Consider the following 20,114-nt stretch of genomic DNA (forward strand, 5'->3'; position numbering starts at 1 on the left):
ACATTGATGACAGTGTACAAAGAGGATGATTATGAATATTTCTGCTAAGTGTTCAGAAAAGTTAGCAGAGTAGCGTGACATTATTCAGATGTCTGCAGTGCTGATTGGCTTCGTTTCATAGAGACTGTACTGCACAACAACAGTCTTGCATGATGTGCCTAAACCTGATGGAAATATTTTTTTTGCAACTAAAGGAAAATCTGATTTATTAAGCTTTTCCATTACTTTGTGATGTTAATTTTCAAGAGTGCTCAAGCTCCCTGTATGTCTTCTTTCTCCCGCATATTTTTAACATGTCCATAACCCATAAATCACTGCTCTGTCAAAAACCACTTTCCTTCCTGATTGCCGGTTTTCAGTTTCAATAGTGGCCTTCACTTGATGTGTGTGGGTGCAGGTTGGTCAGGGTCATTGTGTGCCACAATAGAGATTGCAGTTGTGGAATTAAAAGTAAGAAAGAAAAAAAAAAATGTCCTGACCAGCCCCCGCGCCCACCCCTGCCCCCCGCCAAAAAAACAATAAAGATGGTGCTGCTTGCTTTTTATGTTTTGCCTCTCGTTTTCCTTTTCACGCCTTTGAACTGTTCACAAACATTCTGCTTATTTAGTAAACATTCTGCATTTTCTGCATGTTCGTTTCCAGGTTCATTGTTCCACAGTGTCACATCTATAGTATATGTCAGGGATATCACAATTCTATAAATGTATATTCTATAAAGGTAAAGCCATTGTTCAAGACAATCATGTTTTGTCTGTAATCCAAAATATTGATAGCTGGATGTTGACTAATGTTAATTTACATATGCTAAATTGATATTCCAACTCGGTTCCAAGCAATGTCAAACTGAAATTCACTTTTCGATAAGATGCCGTCATCGCTTTTGATACCCGATCGTTGAACATTGACATTTTAGTTTGTCGTAATTTTACTACTTATATTTGAGTAATACAATATTTCTAAATTTTTTGGGTTGCCGCTGAGACATTTCATGGCATTCCATCTGTTGAACTTCTCTCTGTCCATCCCATTAAAACCTTCTTTGGCCCCGTTTCACCCATCATGCTTTGTAAACGCAAGGACAAGACGGTAAGTTGCTTTCGCTTTTCATTCTACCGTGCTCGATGCCCTCTAACAACATTTGTGTGAAGTACAGAACAACTCTCAGCTAATCTAGCTAAATAATGATGCACAATTCGCTACTTGCGAACCTATTCTCAGTTATTCGCCGAAAAACTGTTACTGTGCTCTGTCTGAAATCACACAAGCAGGCGCCTAAGCTCTGTCTAATATAAAATGAGCGCCAATAAAAAGTGACGCGCAGATTTTCGCTATTGGCGGCAGGACTCGCGCCCTATTTGCGGGGCCATTACAGTATACAGTAATGAAGTTGTCTTCCAAGAAATGAGTGACACTTTTTATTTTTGCAGGCAAGAGCAAGAAGGCCTCCCGCTGCGGTCGCTCTTCCGCGGGCCAGTCTCCGGATTATGCCACCCTTCCCATGACCATCTCCAGTGAGGCCTTGCAGCAGAATGCCAAGAACCAGCGCTCCAAGTTCTCCAAAAACTTGTTCAGCAAGACCTCCCTGAAGGGCTTCAACCTACTGGGGCGCCGCAAAGCCCAAAGACGTTCCCCCATCCCGGCCAGTCGTAGCTGCGAGGACCTGGATGAATCGTTCCAACCCGCCGGATCGTGGAAACGCTCCCACTCCCTAGGAGATCTGTACTGGGAGCAGAGGAACGATGACAATGTGGAGGTTGAACTCTCTAAGAAAGAGCCCAGTTTGGACGCCGGTATCCCCGTAAAGGTTTTAAAAGAGGAACGTTCGCAAGCTCGTACTGCAACTCCACCAGTGAGTCCGAAACCAAGAGAGAACAGACCACCTGTGCCCTCGCAGCTGCCGTTGAGACCTCCTCGTCCCGCAACCCAAGCCCCGACTCCCCCCGAGTCCAACGCAAACGGTGAGAGAGTCATACGGACTCACGCCAAAAAGCCGCCGGTACCGCCTCCCGTTCCCGCCAAGAAGTCCAGAGAAAGACTCGCCAACGGGGTCTGCCACTCCCCGCTCTCCGTGCCCTCTTCGCCGTCCCCCTCCCCCTCCCCGACACACTCGCTCACCCGCTCCCAGCCGAGCAGCCCCGTGACGCGGCGCGGCGCCGGTCCCGGCCCCGCCCCGCCCCTTCCCGCTAAGACGCCGAGCAGCCTCCGCGACACCTCGTCGGCTGCGGAGGAGGCGGTCGCGCCTGCGGCGCCCCCGTGGCTCTCCGACCTGGGGGGCAAGGTGGCCGTGACGAGGAAGACGTCCCATTCCAAGATGAGTCCCGACCTGCTCACCTTGCTGGAGCAACGACTGCAGGCCGAGGGCATCGATCTCACCGAGGAGCCTTATTCGGACAAGGTAAGCGGTCTGTCAAAACGGTGACGCTGCTATTGATGATGGGGGATACCTTCCACACTCACCTGCGATCGGTGAAAATCTGCAATTTATTTATTTATTTATTTATTTTTTATCGCTTACAGGTAAATGTAAAAAAAAAAAAAATGTACAATCGTGTCAAAAGCTTAATTTATTTAGGTAGTTCAATTCAAAAAGTGAAACTCTTGTCATAGAGAGGTACTTACTACACACACTCGGTGAAAGTCTTATTTTTATTTTTTTCAGATGTATAATTTTGATGATTATAGCTTACAAAAACCCCAAATTGTCGAATATGATGTAACAAACAACCAAGAAACTAACTGATTTTTTTAATGTAGAAATTAGGCCGGAATTTGCCTTCAAAAGTATTTTCCCTAGGTTTTAATGACTCTATATAATGTATGTGTACTGAAATAAACTTGTCTGCAATATTCAAATTTATTGATGTACCTGTACACTTTATTATACGGTGATTCCACAATGTATTTGGTTGATGCATTGAACTTTTGACTGTCAAGTTTATAGGTGAATTGCAAATTAGGCAGGCAGGGTTATAGAATCTTGTACCACCTGCCAAACCTCAGGCGTGAGGAGGCAACCCACCCCTCCCACAAAAAAATAACACACAAGAATGAAAGGATGAGGTGATAAATGGAGGGCAAGGCCATAATATTGCTCGCCATAAATGGAGACGCGTTCAAGCCTTGTACTGTATTCATGGATGTGCTCTCTCCAAGGTCACAATGTGACACTGCAGTTGATGCGCTTTATCAGGTACACAGTTTTGCTTGGCAACATTTCATTTGGTGGACATGTCTCTCATGGGGAGACCCGCAATTAAAGTCTCAAGAACCCATGCTTGAAAAGACACGAGGAAATGTACCGCTTTGGCTATTTTCGGGTCATTTTGGACACTGCCAGGCGTGCTCCTAAAATCCAACCCCCGGAGCCAGTTTCTCTTAGCAACGTTTGGTAGGCCTTGTCTATCGTGAGGAAACTCACCCAAAAGTCTTAAAAACCCAGAAGGACAGAGGAGGTCTGCCATTTTGGTTGAAATTGCCATTTTAGGGTTATTTTGGCCATTTTACAGGGATCTTTCCAAGACTAACTCGTCCTAAGAGAGTGCGATGAATATTTATTTGTCTTTTGGCTGTCCTTCTCTTCCAATCTTTTCAAACATTTTCTCAACACGCCTCCGCTCCATTTTTTTGCCAACCAAAACCAGAGTGCCTGTTGGAAGTCATTTCATCAACATACCAATTGTGTTTATATTCATAACAGTAGAGACAGCTATGTCTTTTTCTTGCCATGAGGGAATGTTTTCTGAAGTAATCAATTGTCTTGTGTCTCTTAATCCCCCAGCACGGCCGCTGCGGCATCCCCCGGCCTCTGATGCAGCGCTACTCCGAAGACCTGCAGCAGCCCGTCAAGGAGGTGGCCTCCACCATGGACCAGCTCAGAGTCCGAGAGCTGCGCAAACAACACCGCATGGCTGTAAGGACGCCGAGCTACAATGAGACTGCTGCGTGCAAAGACTGAGAACCATGTAGTACTCCGTTGTGGAGATGCAGCTTTACACGGTTTTTCACCATTTCAGTTTCAATGATTTTTTTTTTTTTCGGGTGGGGGCGTGGCTAAAATACTTTGGAGTCCGGCATGAGTCACAGCTCCCCCACTATATAAGAAGTTGAGCGCCTCCGTTCAAATTGCGAAGTGCATTTAGCTAGCTATTTAAGTCTACAACCCAAAGATGCGTCTTGCCTTCAGGTAGTTCGCTGGCGTGGCCGCTTTAGAGCGCCTCATTGTAGGCCGTGAGTGAGCGCACGTCACAGAGAAGGCCGCAGACCGAGGGAGGTGGGGAACTGACATGATAGCCAGCGAAGTATTTAAATTTTCACTTTCCGCCTTGTGTGCGCTCACATCCGACAACGGTGCGCTCTAAAATGGTCACACCAATCCGAAGCCCTTGTCCACATGCTGACTGTCGCATCTGACGTTAAAACGTTTCTTTTACTTCGCTGTTCCACCTTCTCGCTGACATGCGCGCACTCACGGCCAACAACGAGACGCTCTAAAGCTGCCATGCCAGCGGTGTATCCGAACGGAAGATGCATTTTCAGGGTGTAGGTGTACCAAGCTATCTAACTGCGTGATAACCGCTAATTTGAATGCATCAAAAAGCATTGCCTGATGGAGATATTTGTGTCCTCAGATCCCCTCCGGCGGTCTGACCGAGATGTGTCGGAAACCGGCGGCGGCGGGCAACGTCAGCACCGTCTCCGACTGGCTGGTGTCCATCGGCCTGCCCATGTATGCGTCGACCCTGGCGGCGGCCGGCGTGGACTCGCTGAGCGGCGTGGCCTCGCTGACGGAGGGCGGCGCCTGGGAGGCGGGCGTGCGCGACCACGGGCACGCCCGACGCATGGTCGGCGAGGCCCGGCTGGTCGCCGAGCGCTGGGACGTCTAAACCCGTCTCCGCCGCGGTCAGGTTTAATCAAAAGTATTGGCGGTCTGCACACGAGTACTTCTTGTTTGTCATGACGCTTTTTCAGCACCCATTTCTCAAAATGTTTACGACAACTCGGAGTCTATCCTGGATGCTAAAAGGATACCTTTTTAAGAAGAAAACAAAAATGCAACAGTCGCTGTGAGGCGAAGACACACTCCTTAGTTGTTCAACTAAAGACTTTGCCTTTGAGGAAGATAGCACACCACCATTTTGTAGAATGGACGCTTTCACAAGTGCTTTGCTTTTGAAAAGTCGCTTTTTTTTTCTAAGGTACACTACTCACAAAAAGGTAGGGGTGACATCACACACACAATGAACAGTTGATCGTGCGTTCAAAAAGGTGAAATGATGTTCACCTGCAAATGTTATAGTGCAGTTTAGGGTCATCCTCCCTAACTTTTTGTGCGTTGTGTATTTTACACCGCCAAAGTGATTCCCGTTCTCCCGTGCTTCACGACACACTCAATGTATACCATACACCAATAAGTGACACGTGGCTTACTTTTTATAATACTGTTTTTCTGTATTATAGCTTCAATTTATTCATGTGTGTTTCGAAAGTCTCGCTGGGGTCATTACCAAGCAGCATTCCCGACATATCCGAGCAAGTTTTTGGACTCTACGTTATTTTGCCTCAGCCTGATCAGTGGATCGTGTTGTCGATACAGTAAATGCAGGGCAAGGCCCCCCCCCCCCCCCCTCAATGCGGCAAATACTACCAATTTATTTCAATAACACAAAGACGAATTGTTTTATTTTTTACTGATAAAAACACATAAGACCTTAGTAAGAATATCCAGAGAGACAGCTGTTTGAAATGAAGCAGGATTTTATACACAGTGGAACCTCAAAAGTTATATAACCCTGAGGTTAAACGATTTGAAAAATGGACAACATTTGGCATTATATATATATATATATATATATATATAATTAATTTTATTTTATTGGGCTCGAGCAGTTTCATGTCTCGTTTTAAATATTTACATTTAAATTTTTAAAAGATTTCATTTGTATATGTACATTCTGGTCTGAATATAATTTGTGATTTGACAAATATTTGTTTTTTTTTTTAAATAGCTTTATTTTAAAAACACCGTTGTCTTTTCCAAATGTGATTTATTGAATTAATCATTTTGAAAATCTAAATTTGAATGTTTTTGAATTTAGAAAAATATAGAGTGGTCCCCCCCGCACATTCGTAGTTCAGCATTTGGGAATTCTTCTATTTGCAGATTTCTTTTTTTTTTTTTGCAACCTACCATCCAGTTATTTATTTTGTATTCTTATTATTATATTTTTTTACCGAAGCCCCTGCTTTATCTTCAGTCATGAATCGTGTTGAACTTTTGAGATTCTGCTGTATGTGAAATCTGATGTCAGTATAATTCAAACATTTATTTGCAGATTAACAAACAATGGCATCAAGTGGAAAGCTACAAGAAATATCAGGGATAAAGTGAGGGCACACTTGGCGTGAAAGCATGCCAGCTATCTCTTTTTTCACCCCCTTCCTTATTCCCAGTGAAGAGAACGTGTGAAGCGTCGTCGTCGTCCCCCCTCCAAAAAAAAAAAAAGAAATCACAAGTGGTGCTCTGGGAGACGGGAGACAGCAAGTGTTTACTAAAACATACATTAAAAAAAAATCAAGATACTGACACTGTAAATGCACTTTAGAGGGTGACTTAATCTAGCTGAGACATTGACTTTGTTTTTGTGGAAGGTTTCGGTGGCTCCTTAACGAACGGCAAGTGTAATGATGGAGTAATACGCCTTTTTCCTAATCACCCCCACTTTGTTTTTGCGCCATTTTAATTACATATATGAAATGTTACGCAGGCCTTGCACATTCTATATATGTAATTGATATTTAAATAAGTTATTTTTTCAACCCCTTCTCGTTTCCTTTCCATATGAACTGTAATTAGCTGTATTATACGAATAGCAATACCTTCCTGCATAATGCATATTGCTTTAGCCAGTGAGGAGCTGCATACAGTTTGTATTGTAACATATGTGTACAAATGATTGTTTTATCTGCTTTTCATCTACTTAATGATTGTCCATACAGATTTGCTTGTGTATTGAAATAATAAAAAAGAAACATGTCCATAACTTTGTCATTCACACCCATAATAATAATAAACAGTTTCTTGCCCTACGCTGGCCTCCTGCTATGGTTTGAAATGCAAAAAAAATATTTTTTTATTTTTCCTCCACAGTGTTGCTCTTGGTTGGTTGCTGTTCAACATAATCGTGCTACGTTCTGACAGCCTTCTTTTTGTTTTTTGCTTTTGCTGCATTAGTGCTGTTTGAGGAAGTGTTCCACCAAATGTGAATTTTTCAATCAAATTCAATCATTTTACCAGAGATTGTTTTTAATCAGCAAATCCTTTTCAAGCAAAATGTCTTTTTCACCACATACTGCATTCTAGTTAGTGTTTTACATAATTAGGCATGAAAATATATAGTCCAAAATATAACCAACGGCACGCTTTTACCCATGAAAACTAAATTATACTTTCAATCCATACAAATTAGTTTATGCCTGTTTCCCCCAAACTAGAAATAAGTGTAAAAATACACTGTTTTATATTAAATATATTACAGAACAAAATAATGCCCAATTTCCTGCTAATTTGCATTTTTCAAAAATTACAATTTTATTTCAACATTGACAATTTAATACCAAATTTTAAATATTTAAGCATATATTGCCTCTTTCCCAAAATATTGTAGAATTAAATATGCCTTGTGGAATGCCACCAGTTTTCTATTAGGACGGTAAGTAATTGTGACACCTATGTAGAATATAATGTAAAAACCTATTGATCTAGTATAGAGCCTTGTGGAACACTGCCAGTTATCTATCTACAGGGTGTCCTGAGTAAATAGTTGTATTAAAAAAAATGAATAAAACATGTTTTTTGTAAAACGGTAAGTCCAGTAGTAACTGAGCTTTTAAAACCACCACAACTTTGCCTTCGACTAGCTTAAAACTGAATGGAAAATGCCATAAACTGGCAAATGAAAAGCACTGATAATTGTGGTGTTATAACCCTTCAAGCAACAGTTAGGTGAATACAAACGGTGCATCGACCATGTAGACAGACAATGTAACAATATTAAAAGTCCCATCTATCCATCCGTTTTCTGAGCCGCTTCTCACTCGGGTCGCGGGCGTGCTGCGGCCTATCCCGGCTATCATCATCGGGCAGGAGGCGGGGTACACCCTGAACTGGTTGCCGGCCAATCGCAGGGCACATACAAATAAACAACCATTCGCGCTCTCATTCACACCTATGGGCAATTTAGAGTTGTCAATCAACCTCGCATGCATGTTTTTGGGATGTGGGAGGAAACCGGAGTGCCTGGAGAAAACCCACGCAGGCACGGGGAGAACATGCAAACTCCGTTTTAAAAGTCATATTTTCTTAAACACATAAGGAAAACGATATATGTGATTTGTGATTTGTGTGTGGGGTTGGGGGGGGGGGGGGGAATCCGCGAATCCGCAGGGGCGGAACCGTGAGGATGCGGGGGTTCACTGTATTTTGTGTTAGGTAAACCACTTGATGGCGCTGTTTCACAACCAAAAGTTCAAATGCTGGCAGTTGGAACTTTTGACTTGACAGTACTCCTCCTCCTCTTTCTCTCTCTCTCTCGCTCTCTCTCTCTCTCTTTGCACGTTCAGTAATCGGACACCCTTTAAAAAAAGTGAGAGAAAGGAGGGGGAGCCGGCCTAGAAGAAGAAGGAGAAGAAGCATGGAGCCTTGAAGCAGTGTCCACACCGGAGTGTGCATAGCGAGTCAAGCCGAGCGAGGAGCCTCCTCGAGCGGACTGGATTGCACGAGAGGAGCGTGTGACGGGTGGGTGGGTGGGTGGGGGGGGGGGGGGAGATCTTTTTTCTGTAAATATTTTTTTTCCTCCCTCCAAAGTAGGACTTTTCCGATGGTTCTCAAATGGGTGAGTTCGCACGGCGCCTTGTGAGGAGCAGATGATGAAGAATTACAGCGGCAGTCCGCCTCACCACAGCAGCAGCAGCAGCAGCAGCAGCAGCAACAGCAACAGCAGCAACAGCAGCCAGCAGCAACAGCAGCAGAGCCCCCATCTCGTCCACTTCAGGGACCACCGCAACCAGCACAAGTTGTGCTCGCTCGCCGCGCTCCCCTGGCGCTTGCCCCTCCGAGCTTATGGCTTCTGCATGGCGGCGCTCTTCGTCTTCTGCCTGTCCTCGCTCTTCTACCAGCTCAACGGAGGACCCCCCAAAGTCCTGCTGGACATCCGACAATATCTCGGTAAGGACGTTATTTGATTGGATTCCCCCCCCCCCCCCCCCCCCCGCGGCCTCAGCTGGCTGCCTTGCCTGCCTTCCGTGCGTAAAAAGGCTCATAAGTCAAATCTCAACTCTCTGCCGTGTGCGTAAATCTCTCACGTTGCCACAGTTTGACGTTGACGCTTTCCTGTGAGTGCAGCAGTGCTTTCTTTCAGCTCGATACTGTCATGTGCGTGCAACTCTCACTTTTGCACTATTAGAAGTCACCAACTTCCACTTTTCACACTGTTCTAGATCTCCAACTTTGTACTTTCGAACAATCGCTTTGACTTTATCACTACAATGATAAGTCTACAAAACGTCGCATTACTAAACATTGCATTGCGTTGACATGATCCAAATCTTGGATTGTACAAATATCATGCTTGCACTATCGTATGTCAACAACTTTCGCTGTATATTGTGTGAAAAGATCACTTTTGCACTGGTGTGTGTGCGCGCGTGTGTGTGTGTGTGTGTGTGCGTGCGTGCGTGCGTGCGTGCACGTACCACCCTTACACAGTTTTATGTCCAAAACTTTGACTTCCCCCCTATTCTGTGTCAACAACCTCCACATTTCACATTGTCACTAACCTTCATGTTTATACTGTTCTATACACGCTTTTATTTGACATGATTCCATGTCTACAGTTTATACACACTAATACGCGTGTACTTTTCCGCTGTTGTAGGGGGGGGGGGGGGGGTCTACATCTCTCCCTTTTACACTGTCAAATGTGTACAAAGTTCAGTTTTACACCGTTCTATGTCTTCAACTTTATCGTAGTGTGCACAACTACGGTACCGGCACCCCACAATGTTTGTACCAACGTCTCTTTTACCCCATTGTGAGTAAACAACTATATATATGTTTTTTACAGTTATTTGTCTCCAGTTATGTTTTTTTTTCTTTTCTGCTGCTCTTCATATCAATTTTCCATGGATATGTTCACAGCTATCTATCACTCTTCCACTATTATGTGTGCAGGTTTGACTTTTACACCGATACACATGTACAACTATCACTTTTCCACTCGTGTGACTACGACTGTCATGCTTTCGCTTTTACGCACAGTATGTGTAAAACTACCACTTTCCCACTTTTGTGAGTGTACTACTTTTCCATATACGTGAATAACTATCACTTTTCCACGATTGTGAGTCTACCCTATTACGTGCACAACTTTCACCTTCTCTTTCTCCGCTGTTGTGCGTCCATCTATGACTTGTACGCTATCGTGAGTTTGAAAAGACCATTTTTACACCATTATAGTGTTTGTGTGCAACTTTCACTTCCAGGCTGATGTGTGTACAACTTGTACGTTGATATGCATGTGCAACTGTCAATTGTCCGCTAAGATGTGAGCACCACTTTTACCTTTACACTGAGGCTTTATTATCCATTCGACTATCCGGTAAATGGAAATATTACAAAATGTAAGCACTCAGCATACAGTATGCGTGTGACGGACGGGGCCACGCGGTCTTTTTAAGAGCATCCAGTGATTAGATGATTTATTTACCTTCTGGCGGTTCGTGTTACTTTTGGCCGCGGCGTGCCAAGATGAAGGCGAGGGTCGGTGAACGGGAATGTGGGTGTGTGTCGGCGCGAGAGAATAGCGGCTTGGTTTTGCCGGGGAGGGCGAGGAAGGTAGAACAGAGGCTTTTTTGTTGCGCCCGACCGGGGGAGGCCGGGGTTTGAGGATGTCACTCAACGTGCAGTGGGAGAAAGGTAGCGGACCTTTAGGGCGAGAGCGGATGCAGCGTTTGACTGTTGACCCCCGGCTGTTGGCGGTATGGACGTCTGTCTTTTGTTAGAAAGGAAGAGTGCACAGTTAAGCAGTCATTCGGTTCTCTGGTACGGACTATCTAAATTTACGACTGTCTAAATCCTGGCGCAGGGTAGACCGCTGGTCTAACGCAATTTTGGTGAAATTGATCGGGGCACGGACGGACAGACAGACAGACAGACACTGACCTCCACGGACATATTGAAGTCGCCAGGCTCGCTCTGTATACCCACTCACATTGTGGCCAGAGAAGTGATCATGCGCCACTCACGCACAATATCGCTGTGGTTACGCAACGTCCACTTCCGCACAAAGACGTCTCCGTCGGGACTGCGCTTGCGCCACATTTAAAGGGAATGAGAGGAGCCGCTTTGATTGAAGTCGGGCCGTAAACACGCGCGCAGTGTCGCAGCGCTTGTCTACCAAATTGCCACTGCCGGTCTAAACTCGCCTCTGGCACACATTCGTACCGCCCGCCCCGAAACCGAAACAGTGAATATGACGACATTGTATGTCTCAATGTGCGTGCGTGTGTGTGTCACAAACAGCGTGAATGATTTGAGGCAACGGCAACTTTCTGAAACGAAACCTTGTTATTATTCAATGAGCCACGAGATTAAAATAGACTACGTGTGCGTAGCAACAATTCTATTTATTATTTTTAATAATAAATCAATTCGTATCCGATTTGAACCAGATTTAAACCATTTAACATGGAAAAATACCTTTTTATGTGTCGCATCAGGACAAGCAATTTCGTCGTGCTTATGTCAATCGTAATCGTAAATCTGTTGTTTCAATCGAAGACGCCGATCCTCTGGATTAGTCACTTAACTCCGTATAAATATGGGATTGATTTGACTGCGACTCCGTGCTCAAACAGTTCCTGACGAAACCAATGAAAGAGGATCAACTCCCCAATTCTGTCCTTCCAAAACATCTCCGTGAGCTCCCTCGGGGATCGCTAGCCGGCCAGCAAACGCGAAACATTCAGCATTTTCAATTTCGTAATACATTTTCAAGGAGCCATTTTGAACGTTACACTTTCCAGTCACCTTACCAAAAGTCGTAAAAGAACTGGACGCGACTGCCAGTTTCACAGAGAACACGAGCATGTAGCCTTTGAAACGACACCTAAAACTGTGTCGACGGGTACGTGCGGCGCAAGAACTGCTCAGTCGCGTGAGTGCGTCGTCGCTGGCCTGGAAACGCTTTTGTTCAGACGGTCACTCAACAGTTTACTTCCCGTGTTATTTATAAAAAGAAGATTTCCAAGTTCGTTTTGTCAGCCAGTACTAGGCGGGTACGGACGATAGCTTGAAATTGTGCACGCATACATTGAGTAGAGGAATAATTATTGGAGGCCCATACTCCGATTGTTTTTTTTTCCCCCCCTCCTCCAAACACGGGTCGATGGAATGAAATGGATGGAATTGATGCCAAATTGCTCAACTTTGGTTTCATCTGACCACAGCACTTTCTCCAGAGCCTTCTGTGAGTCATTGAGCTGTCCACTGTGGCAACCTTGCCTGTACATGTGCCTCCTCGAGCAGGCTGGCACTCCCAAGGTTTCTGTCCATTACGGTGAAGGGTTTGACTTTTTTGTCTTGGCGACTGGGGTCTCGATTGCCTTAAGATCGTGAACAGGTTCCTGCTGTAAACTATGAGGCGCTCCCTCACCTTTGCGGTGAGCGTCCTCACGCGGAGCTTCAGACCGAGGGCACTTAACGGTCACTTTGTGTGTCTTTCGCTTTGGAATAATGGCGCCAATAGCCGTCACGTTGTCAACAAACATGTTGCTGATAGATTGGTAACCCGTTCCAGACTCTGACATTTTTTTACATCTTTCGCAGGTTTTGATGACGTGAAATGCCAAAGACGGGTAATGATGATTAGCATTGATACAGGAATTAGAAACCTTCAAACAAATGCAACTTTAACACACACAGAGCAGCAACACATACAAACCGAGCAAATAACAATACTCACAGGCATATATAATCTCTGTTCTCTGGGAACAATCACGGAGTAAGTTTTATTCGAACTCAAGTGGAATTGTTCGTACTTTCGCAAGGTGAGTTTTCGTAAGTAGCAAATAAAAAATAAAAAATCTGCGATATTAGTGGGGCGCGAAGGATGAACCACAATATACGGGATCACTGGATTGATCGCCAAACCGGGAGTCGGGATTATGACTGAGCGACTGAATAAAATGTATTTTATAGAGAGTAATCTGTCTATTACTATAACCAATAAGGAACCATAACAATTAGAGACTCCTTTTTTCATTGTAAGTGAGCAGAGGATCAAACCATTATTTTGCTCACTGTATGCATACTCAGTGATGACACAGTCACATTGAGAAAACCCGTTGGCCTAAGTAGATGCATTCACTTACTGTACGTGTGATTTTTGGAGCAAAACACGCCAGCCTTTTTTCATATACCGCTACGCCCGCTTTCTGTCGAAGGATATTTAAAAAATGTTTTTTTAAAAAGCCATCCAGTTAGGTTAGTATAAGCAACGCTTTAAGTTTAGCGGACTTTCGGTGGATGGAAGTCAGCCGTGCAGTCAGACTCCCGACTCCAAATTTCCGACATGGAAGCGACAGGTTCCTAATTGGCGTCAGGTCCGGTCCAAATGCCAAAACGATCAAAAGGCTCGTAAAAATCCTTTGGGGGACAGGATGAAAATAACAAGCGTACTCCTCCCTTATACATACCACCCTCTTGTTTCTACCCGCTTTCTCCAGTCGGACGTCAACGTGACGCCGGCTACAGGACTACGGTTGAGGTCGGTTTACATACCCGTGAATGTCAAGTCCTATAATCATTGGATCATTGGATCGACCAATACATTTTTTTTTTTTTTTTTTTTTGCTGTTAGCGTTAGCAACCAGGATAAAACATGCCCAAGAAGCTGCTATCGTCCAGTAGCAGAAATGATGCAATTAAAACTCCCTTGTGGTGTGTTTGTTTTCCCCTCACGGAAAAGAGAGTGAATGCGTATTGATGCTTAGAATTAAGGCCAAAGCCCAGATGCATCAGTGGTCAACGGGCTGTGACTGGACATTGTGCGCTAATTGGCTTGACGAGGAGTGATGGAAAATGTTTCTTTCATAATTGTTTGATTGATTGAACGATAAGCGTGCTCATTAAGTTGCAATCCGACACCAAGGACAATTAGCTCAAGTTCGCTGTCGGCCCCGAGTCGAAAATCTCGGCTAATGTTATTCTGGCATAATCCGACCATCTTTCGTCGTCCTCTGTGAAACAGGATGTCGCCTGCTCGCTAATGAACGAACCGCCTGATAAACATAACCATTCACCCCGCCCTGAAATAAAATAATCGTACGGTTCTGTCGCTCGGCCTACATCTGTCCAAACACTTTTGGAGAGGCCGTGTCGCGTTCAAGGCTTTCCGATCATAGCTGACTGGAATGAGAATCTGGTGGGTGGCTGGTCTTGCCACTGTGGGCTGGTACCATGACTGGATGTCTGCATGAAACAGATAGCCCATAATTTAGAAGATCAGAGCCAGGATAACTAGTGTTCTTGCGAGAAAATTGTGTGTTTGCTTACAACATGTAAATTGAGTGTACGCCTCAATGGCCTCCTCCGACCTTTCATGTCCATCCAGCTCCGTTTACGCTTCGAATTAGAAGCACGATAATAGCAGCTCCTTCACACATGCTCGCGTCACTTTTCTGTGTTTGGCTTTTCGACATTATTCTTGTTTACTGCCTCGCAGCACGGGCAACACGTCGCCGTTTACGCTCGTTTCTGTTCTTTCCGTTTGTTTTTTTTGAGCATCGAAGGTCTGAAGGCGTTCATTACTCCCTTGATTGGGTTGTCACCGTGCAGGGTGGCGGTCGTTCGGAGCGTGTTACATGGTGGTCACTCACGGCGGCCATACCTTGCTGTCTTTCCGTCTCTATTTCGGCAGAGTTTACCACAAAGAAATAAGGAGTGGTTTTCAAAATAGCGGCCTTAAATATACAGATGGAACCGCCGTGCCCCGCCCGTGTTGGTAAAACCACAAGGCGCTGGCTTTGAAGGATTTATATTGCATACGTGCCCTATGGGTTCAGTTGAGTTGAACTGGAGAAACTTGTGTTATGGTAGAGAATTTAAGTAAGGTCAAAAAGGATGGATAAGGCGAAAGATGCCAATGGAATGATTGGAATATCGCTGCTTTTGAGACTGCTGAGAACTCTGAGCTTTACACTGGCTTCCAAAACAACTGGCCAGACAAGAATGCATCCCGCGGCATGTACAACAATTGTCAAGTATTTTTGATCCGTATTTATTTGTTTGACTTTTTGTCCTTTTGAAGTTTCACTACGATCCGTTCACGCTGGTCAGCGGCCGGCTCGCCAAGCTAAAATAGCAGTCTACGTCTTTATTCGGCGCTCCGTCTTGTCAAATATAAAATGAAATGGACTCATGTGCACAATACTCGAAAAAGAAGGGACGTTTGCTCACGAAACCCTGCTCAATACCGGCTAAGAGTCGAACTTCAGTTGCTAGCGCGATTAGCTAAATCGGCAGTCAACATCATCGCTCAGTGCCGCTGCAATCAAATGGACTTAAATGCAATACGCTAGTAACAGGACAGTATGCTAACGTGGCGGTCTACATATATTCAGTCAGTAACTCCTTTGCTCAAATTGACTCAAATGCAACACGTGCGAAGCTGCTAATAAAACTTAGACAGCTAGCATGGTAAGCTAACGTAGCAGTCTATATATAGCTTCACTTAGTGTTCCTTCAATCAACAGTCACAGATTCAATGCAAAAAATAAACCAAAAAAAAACTTGAAAATGTGCGCTGGTCATCTACAACCACTGCGTTTAGCATAAAAAGGGAATACTCAACACCTTGTTCATAAAAACATCATATTGCGGCAAGAGTGACTCATATTGTCCGTTCGTGTAGCATTGTACTGGAGTACAGCCATTGGTGTGAAAGCGCACGGGCAGATTGTTATGGGAGAAGGACGCGAGGAGCATTTTTGAACCCTCTGGAAGGAATGTGGACGTTCCCCGTGGAAAGCAAAGCTCGCACCTCCGTCTCAAAATGCTTCCTCTCTCTTCCTCTCAAACTGAGCTTTGTGTCGCGCGCAAAAAAATTTCCTGACACATCGTTACCTCCTCGATGTAAGGGTGAGTGCTAAAATCCTCATCCGGCCATCACTTGTCACACTTAGGAACTCTTTTTTTTTTTTTCCCCTTCCTCGCCGTGTTCTTCTGTTTGCACTCACAAATGTGCTGAAGTTTATTTTCTGCTCCTCCTGGAGAAAACCACATTTTCCAGATGTTCCGAGGAGACATCTTCCAACGTTATTCCAACGTTAACAAACGCGGTCGCTCCACGCTTCCAAGAGCAACCTTTTCTTAACAAGGAGTCAAGGGTCATTCTCGGACTTGTTTTTTTTTTTTTTTTTTTTCTGCATTGCTTCACGTTCTCGGAAAAGCGTCAGACTCTGGCTCGGATTTACGGTTCTGAAGTGTCCCAGAACAACCTGGCGGCTCCTCGCTCTACTCGTCTACTCCATCTGTCACTCCTTCCGCTCAACTTCCACCGCCGATCCGTTCGATTCGGCATAATAATCTGATTGACATGGATATATATAAAAAAAATATATCCATGTCAATCATTTTCTAAATGGAAAGCCAGTAAAAAAAAAAAAAAAAAAAAAAGCCGTGTACTTTGCAACCACGGGATTTGCCCAAAACAAGCACTCTTGACATGTCGTCTGTCAAGTTGCACAGTATTGTTATTATTATTGGGTTTGTTTGTTTGTTTGTTTGTTTGTTTTTGCAAAGGATCGGCATACAGTGAACACCCGTTTCTCTGTGGGATACGTTCCAGACCAAAAGGTGAAAATCCGCGATACAAAGACCCTGTGGTCATTTCTGGCTATTGGTGCGTTTCCGCTCTCCATGAAAAAGACTTTCAATGTTGTTCTTCAAAGACCTGAAAAGTGAATTCAGAGATTTGTTTCTAAATACGTTATACATGTTTGAAGAAAAGGCGCAAAGAATGAGAACGATGTAATACTCAATTGCAGAGCTATTGGAGCGAGTCGTCGTACTTTGTAGTCATCACCCTCCATTGAGTTGAACCCGAGCTGTTTTTTTGGGCCTGAGCGCTCCCGGCGGAGTGTGTAAATAAAGAGTTGGTCGGATCAGTCCGAACTGGGCCCTCGTGGGTTTTTATCGCCGCCACGGAGCGGGAAAGCCGCAAGCCCTGCGAGCGTCGACACGAGATCAAAACTCGGTGGGAGTCAGACGGCCATGTAGGGTCTCATGGCGTGTCGCCATTGTTGTTGTTGGATTTTCTGCTTATCTCCTACTATCAGAGAGAGCTCAAGTACTCACAATTTGTACTTAAGTACAAGTAAAGATACTTGCGTTAAAAAAAAGAAACTCCTCTCTTACGTGCTCTCTGTGTCTCTGTTTTGACATTTGACAGCAATAAAAATACCCAAATAATTTGGATGTTGCACCTCCTGAAAAGAAGGCGAACTACTTATGTCGCACTTTCCGAAATAAAAGACAATCTCTTGATCTGGCAAGTTCCTAAAAAGAAGACAAAGTATCCACTTTGCACTTTCCCAACAAGAAGTATTGATGTTGCACTTTCCTTAAAAGATAAGATTTAAGCTGTTATATAGGATTCAATATTTAAGATTTTTACAATCTTTAATTGATCAGAAAATGTCCTGCTACAAATGTTTTTGTACATTTTCATGAATATTTATTGGACCTTGAAAGTGAAGTATGTACCACAGCGGTTATGCGGTATCGTATCGGAGAAAATACGTAGCTGCTGTAATGCCCTCGCACGTGGGAAAGGAGAGCCACGATCGCGTCCGCTCTTTTTCCGTCGTTAGAACATCATAGCGCACGCAAACGTGTACGCAGACACTACAACACGCTGCGCGGTGCTTTCTTTGCATTTCGTGCTTTGCGATTTCGTTCGTGTGTTCAAATACATTGACAATGTGAATATGTGTGTCAAAAAATATGTGTGTCAAAAAACTAGAAAAGAAAAGGTTATATTGCTCTCTTTATATCGCAGATTCCCCCCCCCCTCCCTGCGCTAAACGGGGTTGACTGTATATAATAACAGTGCTCGCATCTGTTAGCTCGTAAGCCTGCCGTGCCATTAGCATGAATCCACAGCCGTGTTTGTTTGCAGTCGCCTCGGACGCGTGTGCACGGGCTCAGCGAGGCCGCCTGTGTTGGATCAGCGCTGGCTCCAGTACAGTGCGGCAGTGTGCACGTGTGACGTACGGCCCTAACGCGGCCGAGGGCGGCATATTTAGCACCTTCGGCCTTGACCCGAAACAGAGCCCGGTTTAGTTCTGCCGCGCTTTAAACGCAACACTTCGCTTCCTCACGACCCTCCGTAGACTCGAATTCGTCCGCTCGTACATGCGGTTTGGCATGTCGTCCTCAAATCAGCTTTAGCGAAATGCCGCAGTTTTGTCTGAATTACGGAAAGATTATTGAGTAAGACCAGAGGCTGATGTGAAAATGTCACGTTTGAAAAGAAGTGTTGTTCTTGTGAGAATGATTGTTATTATTATTATTTATTTATGTATTTATTGTTATTACGACCGCTTCGTCATTTCACGCTCCGTAATTAGTGTCTGCTGTACATTGTGTGCATCTTCGCAGATGCCTGGCTCTGTGCAGTGTTGTTGGTTTCATTGTTTTTCATCTCTTTTTTTCCTTAACCCTTTGTTCTTTGAATCAGATGGTGCGTTCAGGTGCAGGCTCAAAGGGTAGGAAACCCGTCACGTTGCACGCAAGAATCTGTCTTTTTTCTATAGCGCTTCTCCTCATTACAAGAAATGTTGTCGTCCTCAAAACAACAACAAAATGTTGTAATATGGATTTAAATGAGGAAAAATAGCACTCCATAATATTGAACTTCATAAAAACATTAGTAAATAGAATGAAAAGGAATGAAACAGATTTTGTCACACTGCATCAATTGTACTGCTCTTTCTGGTGTGCCCCCCTTGGCCACCTGGGGGCAGTATAAGACAGACAGACGGATATACTGTTCATTGAGACGTCTCAACTCCTCTAGGCTCATCAGTACGGCACACACATTAGTCGTTCTTCACAGAGGATGAAGACTATATGACTGTGAGCGCAGTTATGATGCCTGTCTACGCCTGTTGCTGCACCTTTTGTGTTAAATCCATTGCTTCGAGAGTTATAGCACCGCAACATAGATGCTAATCAGTGTTAGCATTAAGCTAGCAGACTGTATAGGCTAAGCGATGTGACGCGTTCATGCTTTCCGAGTCAGGTCACGCCATTGTATGTATTTAAGTCAGCTCATTTTCATCTGTTAATGTCAAAGTAGTGGATTTCTTGCCAAGCGTTGCTACGTTGAACGCTTATGCCTGATTGATGTCTTTTTGGACTCAACTGTCAATTCGCATGAAACGGGCGGCTAAAACCAAAGATCAAGTTTGCGCTGGTAGTCTGCAAAGAGGCCGGCCGGGCTCCTGCGCCTTTAATTCAGATGAGCGCTCTGAAGTGCAGCGTACGCTTTGACCGTCCGCAGCCCTCCTTCAAAGGGCTCGTCTATAAATACGACCTCGCAGTTCTTGGAAGTAAGCGCTGCCATCTGTTGTTATATTTTGGGCACGTCGCTCCTTTTGCTCGCAACGCCTACCTTCCCCGTTCTCCCTTCCATCTTCCATTGTGACCGCTTTGGCCTTGACTCGTGCGCGCTCGGATGTCCCCTAAAAATACAACAAAATAACACCCCCGCTGACATGTGCTCCGCATATGGGACATGCACTTTATTTGGCACTTGACGAGGAAAATAACGGGGGCGGGAAAATGTGCACGTGGACCTTTTTTTCAGGAGGCTTTCCGATGAAGTCATGGGGGTTACGAGGTCCTTCTTGTGAAAACACACACACACACACACACACACACACACACACACCCGTCCTGTGTGCTCCTGGTAACGAGCGCTTTAATGACCTCGCACATGCACTCTGTATTGCCTCAAATCGTATTAGCCACTCGATTGCCATGTGCCTCCACT

General features: G+C 44.7%; 2 protein-coding genes across 17 annotated transcripts in view; both read left to right on the forward strand.

Moving 5' to 3' along the window:
• The window catches only part of sash1a (SAM and SH3 domain containing 1a), a 144,152-nt gene extending 137,073 nt beyond the window's left edge, over positions 1-7,079 (forward strand). For all 14 annotated transcript variants that reach the window (XM_061704234.1, XM_061704239.1, XM_061704236.1 and 11 more), the window contains 3 exons: positions 1,428-2,395; positions 3,779-3,910; positions 4,629-7,079. In XM_061704234.1, the coding sequence (XP_061560218.1) occupies positions 1,428-2,395; positions 3,779-3,910; positions 4,629-4,883 (1,355 nt within the window). In that variant the 3' untranslated portion in view covers positions 4,884-7,079. The remainder of the gene's footprint in view (positions 1-1,427; positions 2,396-3,778; positions 3,911-4,628) is intronic.
• Positions 7,080-8,631: 1,552 nt separating this feature from the next.
• The window catches only part of usta (uronyl 2-sulfotransferase a), a 48,790-nt gene continuing 37,307 nt past the window's right edge, over positions 8,632-20,114 (forward strand). For 2 of the 3 annotated variants that reach the window (XM_061704900.1, XM_061704902.1), the window contains exons 1-2: positions 8,632-8,794; positions 8,867-9,223. In XM_061704900.1, the coding sequence (XP_061560884.1) occupies positions 8,923-9,223 (301 nt within the window). In that variant the 5' untranslated portion in view covers positions 8,632-8,794; positions 8,867-8,922. Of the gene's footprint in view, positions 8,795-8,863; positions 9,224-20,114 lie in introns of all 3 variants that reach the window. The other variant, XM_061704901.1, reaches the window with a different exon arrangement.

The sequence above is a fragment of the Phycodurus eques genome, chromosome 18, assembly GCF_024500275.1.
Source record: "Phycodurus eques isolate BA_2022a chromosome 18, UOR_Pequ_1.1, whole genome shotgun sequence".
Lineage (NCBI taxonomy): Eukaryota > Metazoa > Chordata > Actinopteri > Syngnathiformes > Syngnathidae > Phycodurus > Phycodurus eques.